The following is a 12,404-nucleotide window of genomic DNA, read 5'->3' as shown; positions in this document are numbered from 1 at the left end:
GGAGAGGGGGTCAGACACGCAAAGCAGACATCTCTCACTACTACCAAGGTGCATGGATGAAGAGGGTCAGATAAAATGGACAGAGTGCCTACAGCTTAATGGACTTCTTTTGACTTTTGGGTTTTTGGCTTTGAGAGCTTCTTCAACCTGAGGACAGTGAGCTTCAGAAAGAATATCTTTTTCTAGCAAGTAGATTTCCAACTCTCATTGTACAGTGAGAAATGAGAGACTACAAGAGACTGTAAACAAGCATATTATAGTGGAATCTCCCCTCCCCAAACCCCCATGGACGTAGACCTAGTGCCAAACCGCATAAATTTGTACATTCATCTCTTCTTAAACATCTACCACTCGAGGTATTGTCCTTCCCCATACACTTAAAATTCGAGACCCAGCAAAAAAAAAGAGGAAGAAGAATACTATTTGCTTCTCGAATTTGTTCAACATGCAAACAACCGAAATTATTATGAATATTAGCTAAAAGGAAAGAAAACAAAAATCTACCACGCTAGGTATTACCATGCCATACTCCTAAAATTTGAGACAAAAAAACCAAGATGAATAAGAATGTTATTTGCTTCTTGAGTTTGTTCAAGATGAAAACACCCCAATTTCTACGAAGGTCGACAATGAAAAACCTCTTGAGTTTGGAAATTAAATATCTTTCTGTAGGAACCAAGGCTTTGACTCCGTAACCATAAATAGCATATGAAAAACCCAATATTTACACTTCAACCAAGGGAGAACAAATAGTAGAATATGGCATAGGCCAAAAAAAATTCTCTTGAACCATGTACACAACACCAACACCAAAAATTCTGTGAAGATCCAGACGCCACCTGTAGAGAGAATGATCGAGATAGGCGGGTGGCTTTTTAGAGAGAGAAAGTTAGGGTTCTTCTAGAGAGAGAGGGGAGGAGTCCGTTGGGCTTTGTTTGGGTAAGGGGGCTTTTGTAGATTTATAGAATAATAATCACAGTGGTAGATTGTTGGGGTTTGCGGTCAGATAAGGATGACGCTCACCGACCATGGAAGTGGCTGAGGACGACGGTGATGGACGATGCCGCTAAAGTGAACTCTTGCGACAATGCTGAAGGCTTGAACAATAGAATGTTGACGAATTGATTTCGGGTGTGTAAAGGATCTGAAAGATCTGTTGTGATTTAAGTAAAATTACTGATGTGGCACGTTCTGATTGGAGGCCGGCTGTTAAAGCCAAATACCAGGCAGACCGCTCTAAAGCGGTTTTGTATTTTGTATATATATATATATATGGACCGTGTCCATAAGCTAGCTAGCATGTTCCATTTGGTACGTACTGAGCATATATATTAATTAATCTTAGAGTATACGTACGTATCTGGCTGGCTCAGTTATATATGCTTGATCCCATACATGCATGCATCCATCACTCGATTGATCAGTACTTGACTGATGTTGCATGCATCTATATAAACCTTCTCATCACTACTCTTTTTTTGCCGATCAAGAGCAGAAAAAATAAATTAAGGTACGTATACTTCTTAATTGGTACTCGGGCTGGCTGCCATGGCTGCTGTACGTAGTTTGCTGAAAGAGAGTTGTGCTCTTCTAAGCAAACCCAAACAAATGTTGCCTTCTCTGATAGAAGCTGGGGCTCGCCTCTTTGTCACGAGGTTCCTGAGAAGATATATCTCCTGCGGACGTTTAATGTTAGTGTTCTTACTTCCTGTATAGAGATGATCCTCCTTTTTCTCATCATATAGATCCAAGATTATTATTTCCTTTGCAGTGACAATATCCTTTAGTTAATTTTTTTTTTTTTCTCAAAAGAGTCAATATAATAAAGTAGCCACCTGATCCAGTACTACTGCTGCATGGCAATAGACAAGCCCCGTATCGTCAGTACCTAAAGAAAAAGCCAAAGCGAAGTACCACAGAACAGAGCCTTCCGGATCTCTTTAATTCATCTGTCCCTCTCCGGCCAACAGTACAGCCTACACGATCCTTCCATACGGCTCCTTTTCTTTCCCTCTATCGTGAAAAATTTTGTTCTAGCTATTTGTCTAATTTCTGAAACATGTGGATCAGGAATATACCAAAATTAACAAGCAGCAGCTTCCGAAAGATAAAAGTTTTTTTCTTGTTCTTGCTTATCTTCTTCTATCGTCCAGTAGAAGATCTTTTTCAAGACTACTTGAGCTTTCTCGAGATGGATGGAGATGACTTCTGGGCCGGGGGTCCGCTGAAGTGCAAAGCTAGAGTCAATTGCGCGCGGCTCCTTCCATTAATGTAGTCGACGTTAAGGCTGGCGCCGATGCTCTTCCTGCATGCATAGTTAGATTTCAAAAACTCTGCAGTTACTTCTTACACGTATTTTTTCTATATATTTTATTAATATGATTGGTTGTGATATTTTTTTAATATAAAATAATTATTTTAATCAATTAAAAAAATACGTAAAATATGACTATATATAATAAAACTAGTTAGATTTTGATATAACAATCAAGAGAAATAATTTGTACAAATCTAATAGATAAATTTTGTAGACTTTTGTAAAAAAAGTTAATCTCACTTTAAAAGGTGTAAAAAAATATTTTTATTAATAAAATCCAGTTTTTTACTAAAAATTATATAAAACTAATGACTTGTAAGTAGGATTACTCACCGATTAAGTTACAGCAACGATCATCCCGTGGGACCTCGATATAATATATCAGTCAAAATACGTGCTATATTTTCTTGTAGTCTAGCATGAGTATATATGCTGATTATAGCACGTGTTTTGACCCACGCTAATGCAATGTTTAATTGATTTATTAATTTTTACAAAAATAAGTTATGTTATTGAAATCTGTTACATTTTATATCTTTGTTTTAATAATTAATGATGTTAATATTTATAACATCCTTACCAATATATATATATATATATATATATATATATATAATTCTTCAAGCATTTTCTTTATATTCTATTGAGTCACCTTATCATTTCATTATTTTTAGAAAAATGCTATTCTTACCGTTTCTTTCTACCGCTGTGATTTTTTATTTTTATTTTTATTAATGATTAAGGAAGACTTTTTTAATAATTTTTTTATTTTTTTATTTTTTTTAAAAATATTTAAAAGTGTTAAAAAATATATGTAAGAAAAACAGAAAAATAAAAAAATTTGTCTAACGATAACTTCCAACGGGAGCTGGGAGCAGTGAGCAGTGGACGTAGCACGTCCCTTATTTTTATATTGATGATCTGTTACAACTTTTCACATGCCAAAATTATTTTTAATCATATATATTGTCTTTATTGGCACTATAAAACCACTCATTTTCTACTTTCTAGCATTAAGATTAAAAAAAAAAAAAAATTAAAGGTTTGAAAACGAAAGGTTTCCTGCCATTGAATATATATAATACAGGGCAGCCCCCGCCCGTACGTCCCGAGGCTCTTTCCCTTACATATAAATAAATGAAACATTCTATATATCATATTATCATCTTATTTTTATTTCATTAAATATAATGTGACATATTTATCACTATTAAATTATCATTTATTACATATTTTTTTATCATTTAATAGTGATAAATATATCACATATCACTTAGTATGATCAAAATAATATGAGAGTATGGTGTATAACATTACTTTATATACATAATTTTATTCTTGTTCTTGTCCACAATTTATAATTGATACTTGCTAATGTTCTTAATTAATGGCCAGTCTTAAGGGATGTCCTGTAAATTGTCAATAATTTTTTTTAATAGATCTTTCTTATATATTATCAAATTAGAAATCAATTTAATTTTTATATATTATAATCTTGTCTAATTTTTATAAGACAAGATTACTTTTTCTATATCTTATCTTTCTTATATCTTTTCCTAAAACCATTTTTTCCCTATAATTTGAGAAAAATTTTAGGGAATACTCTCAAAACCTCTCTCCATCCGGATTCCTATTTTAGGAAAAATATTTAGGGAATGAATAGTGATTTCTCAATATTTGGGGAACCACTATTCATTCCCTAAATCACTTTTACCAATATTTTATTCATTTCAATTAAATTAATTCTTCTTCCAATCATCTACACTTTCTTTCATACTCATATTTATTGTAGTTTTAAATAATAGTTTTAAATATAATTTAAATAACTACGAAAATATAAAAAAAAAATTAAAAAATATTAAAAATAATTTAAATTTTTATTTAAAATATTCACTAGAGTAATAATTCAAAACATAAAAAAAAAAAATATTGAGTAGTTAAATTTGTAAATGAATATGAGAAAAAAGTAATAAAGAAAGAATAGAGAAATATTATTTTAATAGAATACGGAATGGGATATGGAATGAGATGTAGAATGTTTTTGAAAAATAAGTAAAATTTAGAGAAAAAATTTAGAGAATGTACTTTTTAGCTAAATTATAGGAAATTTTATAGAGAACTAATATGAATGCTCTTAAATGGCCAGTCTTAAGGGATGCCTTGTAAATGGTCAATAGTTTTTTAATAGATCTTTCTTATATATCATCAAATTAGAGTTTAATTTCATTTAAAATTTTACGGTAACTAGATTTTTTTTCTTATTTTGTTTCAAGAAATTAAATTAGAATATATATAATATTCACATTATATTATTTATCTTTTAAAATTTGTAATTATCTGGGTGATATTTAACCAAAAAAATTTATGTTCACTAGATAGCTGGTTATGTTGTATGCAATTAGGCCATTTAAAAATTTTTAAATATATGATGTTACTGTTATATATACATTATTCTACAAAACACAAAACTTAGTTTATGATTTATATATATTAATTAACTCTTTTTTATAATTCCTTATATATATATATATATATATATATTGATCGTTTCCATAATTCAACTCTTCTCTTAATTACAACATATATAAAAAAAAAAAAAAACACATAGATATAAAATTATGGTATTCATGGAAGAATTAAAGCAAGTTTAAATTTTTATTTTCTTTGTTCGTTTTGTATCAATTTGTTAAAAGTATTACTAAAAAATTTCAGTTCAAACTATTTATTCTACTCGGCCTCCAAACTTATAATCCTGCCTCGTCCCAGCTTAAACCCGCGCGCTGTAACGATCAATATACTGTTACTTGTGGCATTGCATGCAGATTAATGGAGGAAGGGGGCACAACATTCAGTTTTGAGGGAAACATGACAAAATGTTCTCTTGAAACCGTTCTTAGAGTTCATAGTCCCCAGTTTTACTGGAAGGTACGTATGTACTCTAGTTGTTCATAATCCATGCTAGCTCGAACTTGCGACATCCATCCTGTTTGAAAGTACTAGGAGAAAAAAACTCTTTTCAAATTTAAAGAATAGGCCACCCAACGCAGAATATTGGCATTTTTAATTCAAAATCATTTTATATTTTTATCACAATCTTTCTCGCCGGCACTGACGAGATCAAGTTGATTGCTATCATGAGCAGGTCATGTCACGAGCTGATTTAGGCCTTGCAGATGCATACATTGATGGTGATTTTTCTTTCGCAGTTGAAAACGATGGCCTTCTAAATCTTTTTATGGTAAGACAATTTGATCTGAGTAGGAGAGCAATCCGAAAAAAAGAATGCTCCAAGCCTGATACCAATTTGATCTGGCCGTCCGGATCTCTTTAATTCATCTGTTCCACTCCGGCCACGGTACAGCCTACACGATCCTTCCATACGGCTCCTTCTCTAGATCTTTCCCTCCATCGTGAAAAATTTTGTTTTATTAATTGTCTAATGTCTTGTGCCCGTTTTCATTTCTTTATCGTGAAATTAAGTAAAGAGAAAATATAAATATCAGCCTACTGTTTATTGAAGCCGGCGCATACTCAGTGGATTGAGTGAAAAAAAAAAAAAAAATTTGTGTGGTATGCTGCGGCTTCCGACTGATGCGCAGCACAATCCTTAAGTAAATATTTTGCTGTAAGATGCGGAGGAAATACCAAAATTAACAAGCAGCAGCTTCCAAATTAAGATAAAAGTTTTTTTTCTTGTTCCTGCTTATCTTCTTCTATCGTCCAGTACAAGGCTATGATTAGTTGTTAAAATCATATGAGTTTAATTTAGTTCAGTCTAATTTTAAACTAAATCTAATATCCAAACACTTAACTCTCATATTACTAAATTCATCTCAATTCAAAACCTCTTTATACGAGAGACTCACAACTTTTTTTATTTCAATACTTCTTTACACATGAGACTCACAATATGTTTTCACTTTCTATGAGAAATACATCTAAACTCATATTAACATTCAAACATATTTAAAACTCGATCATCTTAGGTACGAGACTCCACAAAACTCACTCTACGGCCATCTCATGCAAGTCTTTGTAAAAAGCGAATCTCACCTAATTAAAATATATAAAAAAATATTTTTTTATCAGTGAGATTTTTTTTTACAAAATACTTTTATAAAATTTATCTATTTAGATTTGTAACTAATATTATTCACCGCGATTAAGTTAAATCAACGATCATCTAGTGGGACCTCGATATAATATATCAGGAAAAATACGTGCTATATTTTCTTGCAGTCTAGCATGAGTATATATGCTGATTATAGCACGTGTTTAATTTGACCCACGCTAATGCTATATTAATTGATTTATTAATTTTTACAAAAATAAGTTATGTTATTGAAATCCGTTACCTTTTATATCTTTGTTTTAATAATTAATGATGTTAATTCCTTAACATTAATATATATATATATAATTCCTGAAGCATTTTCTTTATATTCTATTGAGTCACCTTATCATAATTTCATTTTATTTTATTGATCTCTCACAACTTTTCACATGCTAAAATTATTTTTAATGATATATATTGTCTTTATAGTTGGCACTATAAAACCACTCATTTTCTAGCATTAAGATTTAAAAAAAAAAAATTAAAGGTTCGAAAACGAAAGGTTTCCTGCCATTGAAAATATCATATTCAAATTAGAATTTAATTTCATTTATACATATTATAATCTTATCTAATTTGTATACCACCTTAGTTTTTTATACTTTTATTCTTGTTCTTGTCCACAATTTGTAATCGATACTTGCTAATGCTCTTAAATGGCCAGTCTTAAGGGATGCCTTGTAAATTGTCAATAATTTTTTAATATATCTTTCTTATATATCATCAAATTAGAGTTTAATTTCATTTAAAATTTTAGGGTAACTACATTTTCTTGTTTTATTTCAAGAAATTAAATTAGAATATAATATTCACATTAGATTATTTATCTTTTAAAATTTGTAATTATCTGGATGATATTTAACCAAAAAAACTTTATGTTAGCTGGCTATATTGTATGCAATTGCACTATTTAAAAACTTTTATATATATGATATTACTGCTATACATTATTCTGCAAAACACAAAACTTAGTTTATGATTTATATATATTAATTAACTCTTTTTTATAATTCCTTATATATATATATATATATATATATATATATATATTGATCGTTTCCATAATTCAACTCTTCTCTTAATTACAACATATATAAAAAAAAAAAAAACACATAGATATAAAATTATGGTATTCATGGAAGAATTAAAGCAAGTTTAATTTTCTTTTTTCTTTTTTCTGTTTTGTATCAATTTGTTAAAAGTATTACTAAAAAATTTCAGTTCAAACTATTTATTCTACTCGGCCTCCAAACTTATAATCCTGCCTCGTCCCAGCTTAAACCCGCGCGCTGTAACGATCAATATACTGTTACTTGTGGCATTGCATGCAGATTAATGGAGGAAGGGGGCACAACATTCAGTTTTGAGGGAAACATGACAAAATGTTCTCTTGAAACCGTTCTTAGAGTTCATAGTCCCCAGTTTTACTGGAAGGTACGTATGTAGTACTCTAGTTGTTCATAATCCATGCTAGCTGGAAGCTGCTTTCTTACGGGAATCGCATGCGACATCCATCCTGTTTGAAAGTACTAGGAGAAAAAAACTCTTTTCAAATTTAATTAAAGAATAGTCCATCCAATGCAGAATATTGGCATTTAAAATTCAAAATCATTTTATATTTTTATCACAATCTTTCTCGCCGGCACTGACGAGATCAAGTTGATTGCTATGAGCAGGTCATGACACGAGCTGATTTAGGCCTTGCAGATGCATACATTGATGGTGATTTTTCTTTCGCAGCTGAAAACGATAGCCTTCTAAATCTTTTTATGGTAAGCCAGTTTGATCTGAGTAGGAGAGCAATAATAATCTTTTTTCTGTTACTGTTTACTTCTTCGACATTTTGTCTTGTCAATTTTGTTTTGCAGATTATTATTGCCAGTAGAGATGCAAATTCCTCAGCCACAAAATCGAAGAAGACAAGCAGGTATATATGTTGCAACTGGCAGACTTTGTTGGAAGCTTGGATAGTTATATCACGATAATTACGCATGATCTCCTCAATTGCACTACTAGTTTGAGCATTCCTGATCTTTTGCTGGCTTTAGGGGCTGGTGGACTCCATTGATATTCACAGCAGGCATAGCATCTGCAAAGGACTTTCTCAATCATTTTTTAAGGCAAAATACCCTTACACATGCTCGCAGGAACATCTCTCGCCATTACGACCTGGTATAAATAATATTTTTACCTCTAAATTCCATGTTTTTATTTGATGTCATTGGATGAATCCAGAAGGACCATTAATGGCAACCTAATAGCTTTGATCAGGAAAATTATGGATTGAACACGTATTTGTGTGAACATGTGTTTGTGTACAACACATAGATCATTGTGGAGTGGCGTTTGATCGTTCAAATGTAAGAACTGTTTTAGTTTGCCGAGAAAATGAGGAAGGATTCCCACAAATCTGAAAATAAAATATGTATGTATAACAAGAGTTAGTGAGGAATTAGCTGATAAGGTTCTTAGTTATTTGCTAATACGGATACTTCCATATTTCATCCTCTAATCAGCAGTTACTGCATGATATTATTGACAAATAGAAACTTATAGCTCGTCCTTTGCTATGTTTCTAGAGTAATGAATTGTTTGCTCTGTTCTTGGATGAAACAATGACATACTCGTCTGCTGTATTTAAGGTCAGGATCAGAACCTTTTTGATGATTTAGTGATAAAAAAAAATGCATTAACTTAATTCTTCCATCCAAGCTTTAGCTTTAACTTAAATTCATATGTTCTAAAATATTTCTTAGAAGGAAGATGAAGACTTGAAAGTTGCACAGCTGAGAAAAATCTCTATTTTGATTGAAAAGGTGAGCCTTTTCTGTTGAATCATGTCAAATTCTTACAGTTCCCCTTGCTCTAAGTTGCATTACTTTCATTTTTACTTTCCAATAACAAGGCAAGAATTGATAACAAGCATCGAGTTCTTGATATTGGGTGTGGTTGGGGAAGCTTTGCCATTGAAGTTGTCAAACAGACCGGGTGCAAATACACAGGCATCACTCTATCTGAAGCGCAACTAAAATATGCGGAAAAGAAAGTGAAAAATGCTGGCCTTCAGGTGATTTTCTGAATTTTGTTCCAAATGCATATGCTAGTATGATGCACATTGCAATTTTTTATAGTTCGGGGTCCACATTGCAAAAAAGGGGGTGGTAGTTCAAAGGTTCAATTGTAATTAGACGTTAAAGAAGTCTTGAAAAATTACTAAAGAAGCTTCAGATTATACAAAGCATATAGAAGTTCCCATCTTCAACTGCATTTCAGTTTCAATTTGCATCTAATGATCATGTGGTTCTTCTCAGCATTAGAACATTTGGTGACTCTAATGTTATCTTTATGAAATGGCATTATCTTAATCAACTCTTCTCTCAGGACCATATTAGGCTTCTTCTTTGTGATTATCGCCAGGTGCCAGATACCTACAAATATGACAGAATTATATCTTGGTGAGTTCTTTTCTACCACTTCGTAGAATCTGACCGTGATGATGCTAACAAAACCGTGATTCTGGATACAATTTTTCAGCGAGATGATAGAACATGTTGGCCATGAATTTATGGAAGAGTTTTTTGGTTGCTGCGAGTCATTGTTATCCGAAGACGGGATTCTTTTTCTGCAGGTAATGAACTTTGTTGGGGGGGATGGAGTAAATGATGGTGTCATGTCTTTTACAGTTTGATACTGATGTCATGGTTGGTTGCAAATGCCTTGGTGATTTAGCCCTATTAAATACATTGTGTTATGCCAATGGATACTCTTTAAAGTTAGTGAATTATCACAAAGAAAAGATCTTGTACAGTAGTAGTGATAGATACTCAAATCCTAGCCACCAATATACCCAATGCACCAAAATCTAAGTAGCAGCTCTTCAAAGAAACACTCCTTCTAGGAGACCACTTCTAATCAAATTATCTCCCAAGTGAAAGTGAAGTGATATTCGAAGCATACAACTACATAACCAATAGCTATGGACAACATTTTCAACGTCAAGAACATACAAAGTAAGAAGATCACACACTAGGAGACTGCTTGCATAATTTGACACAAACCTCTCTGTGGAGATGATCAGGGAAAATTTCTACTATCAAAAAGATGAGGCGCTCAAGCCATAATCAGTAAATACCAATACATCCTGAGCCTCAGAATCTACACTAGCTTTTCGAAAAAGCCTACCCTTAGGCAAAAGCATTACTTGGGACCAAACCCCACTAGCATGAAAGACTCCAATTGGATTTAAGTCCCAAATATGGGCTGAAACCGCTACAACTTTACTCATGATATCTATAGACTTCCAATGCATCCAAAGAGAGAGCCCCAAGGGAATCGCTGCATGCTATATAACAAGTTTTCCCTATCTGCTGCGGGTTGAGGACTTCCATTCACTTCCCCTTTTTCAAACGCCGACTCTAACTGTTTATATGTAGAGAAATCTCTCTTTGGGTAATAATATCTATACGTGGATCTTGAACTACACTTCATTAGCATCTCTTTATAGGAAAGGGATGTACCTCCTCTCTTCTCTGTTTTCTAATTTGATTTGCCGAAGTTCGCGACAATTTTCAACACATGATTGCTAACGATTAAAGCCTGTTGATCTTTTCTTAGTTCTCATCGATGCCAGATGAACGTTATGATGAGCACAAGAAAAGCTCAGACTTTATAAAGGAATATATATTTCCCGGTGCATGCATACCTTCATTAAGCAGGATAACATCAGCCATGGCTTCTGCATCCAGACTCAGGTAAAGTTTTTATTGCTTAGTAATCACTTCTTGTACTTTTTGTATTTCTCTCTCCAAAAGTAAAAGAAATTCGATAAATGCAGTGTGGAGCACCTGGAGAACATAGGGAATCATTACTACCAAACACTCCAATGCTGGAGGAAAAAGTTTATGGAAAACCAGAGGTAAGAAAAAGAATTTGTACAGTAATTCTCGTGCCTCGTCTCAAAAAGGATTGATCTAATCATGATTTGGGAATAGCAAGGTGTTGTATTTTGATGCTGAGGGTGCTAATGTTTGTTTCGTTTTGCAGCAAAATCGTTGCTCTCGGCTTTGATGAAAAATTTATAAGGACGTGGGAATATTACTTTGAATATTGCGCAGCTGGTTTTAAGTCGCGTACACTTGGAGATTATCAGGTAAATTGTAATGTTTCTTTACAAAAACAACAGATGGATGGAAACATACATCATAAATGTCTGCAAATCTGTGTTTCACGAAAAGTGCTGTTTATGATATTCCCTCGTGCGACCACACACATCCTCATTGCTATTATTAGTTGTATACTTCCTGATAATGGACTTGGTACCTTGAAATATATTCTGGAGCTTATATACTTGAGCTAGAACTAAGAAATATTTGGCTTTCCATCTCTAATGCAGATTGTATTCACACGTCCTGGCAATGTTGCTGCATTCAGCAATTCATATCAAAGTGTGCCATCGGGAGTTGATTCTGTTCCCGATGGAGATACCGAACCTTCATATTAATGGCAGGAGTTGGTCATCTTCCCCAAGTAGATCAAAGATTGCACTTGGATGCTATCTTCCATTTCACTTAAAATGAAGAAAGATCTTTTATCCCGACTGAGACTAAATAAAATTAATGTAATTTAGTTCACGTATGTAATGAGAAGATATCATCTAAAACCCACCAGAACATGTTGGCCTTCTCAACCGTTAGCAACAACAATCAAACGGTTGGATTTACCACATCGGCACACAAATTTGCCTCAATAGCCAAGATAAGAAAGAGACAACTTGGAATCAGAATCTCCCCCGCTTTCACTAAGCAGTAACCCAACAGCCCAAAACACGGGTGAGAGCTTTTCCCATCAACACCACATTATACGAATAATAAAAAAGAAAATGCATGCTTATAGATGTTTCTTGCCAACAAACGCAGAATGCGAACAAAAGGACATGTCTGCAGGACAAAAGCGCACCTTTATCTATTATTGGAT

General features: G+C 32.9%; 1 protein-coding gene across 3 annotated transcripts; it reads left to right on the top strand.

The window, feature by feature from the left end:
* The first annotated feature begins 1,548 nt into the window (after positions 1-1,548).
* Positions 1,549-12,325, top strand: LOC109021697 (tuberculostearic acid methyltransferase UfaA1-like). Of its 3 annotated transcripts, XM_035692037.1 has the most exons (14): positions 1,549-1,691; positions 5,140-5,242; positions 5,460-5,555; positions 8,300-8,358; positions 8,480-8,603; positions 9,011-9,073; positions 9,188-9,247; positions 9,337-9,498; positions 9,813-9,886; positions 9,966-10,059; positions 11,046-11,182; positions 11,266-11,346; positions 11,475-11,580; positions 11,824-12,325. In XM_035692037.1, the coding sequence occupies exons 1-14, from the start codon at positions 1,549-1,551 to the stop codon at positions 11,929-11,931; spliced, it is 1,410 nt and encodes a 469-aa protein (XP_035547930.1). In that variant the 3' UTR covers positions 11,932-12,325. The 3 variants fall into 3 exon arrangements, with proteins under 3 accessions (XP_035547930.1, XP_035547929.1, XP_035547928.1); XM_035692036.1 differs by lacking the exons at positions 1,549-1,691; positions 5,140-5,242; positions 5,460-5,555 and adding exons at positions 7,787-7,865; positions 8,108-8,203; XM_035692035.1 differs by lacking the exons at positions 1,549-1,691; positions 5,140-5,242; positions 5,460-5,555 and adding exons at positions 7,787-7,865; positions 8,108-8,203 and having other exon boundaries at positions 11,475-11,920.
* The last annotated feature ends 79 nt before the right edge of the window (positions 12,326-12,404 follow it).

This window comes from Juglans regia, chromosome 7 (assembly GCF_001411555.2).
Source record: "Juglans regia cultivar Chandler chromosome 7, Walnut 2.0, whole genome shotgun sequence".
Taxonomy (NCBI): domain Eukaryota; kingdom Viridiplantae; phylum Streptophyta; class Magnoliopsida; order Fagales; family Juglandaceae; genus Juglans; species Juglans regia.
Note: the sequence above shows the minus strand (reverse complement) of the source record. Positions and strands in the feature narration are given on the sequence as shown.

Bases quoted from the DNA above. Each gene is read 5' to 3' on its own strand.
- LOC109021697 (XM_035692037.1), top strand. From the start codon at position 1,549: ATGGCTGCTGTACGTAGTTTGCTGAAAGAGAGTTGTGCTCTTCTAAGC. The intron at 8,359-8,479 runs GTATATATGTTG...TGCTGGCTTTAG, and splicing joins AAATCGAAGAAGACAAGCAG to GGGCTGGTGGACTCCATTGA. The intron at 9,074-9,187 runs GTCAGGATCAGA...AATATTTCTTAG, and splicing joins ACTCGTCTGCTGTATTTAAG to AAGGAAGATGAAGACTTGAA.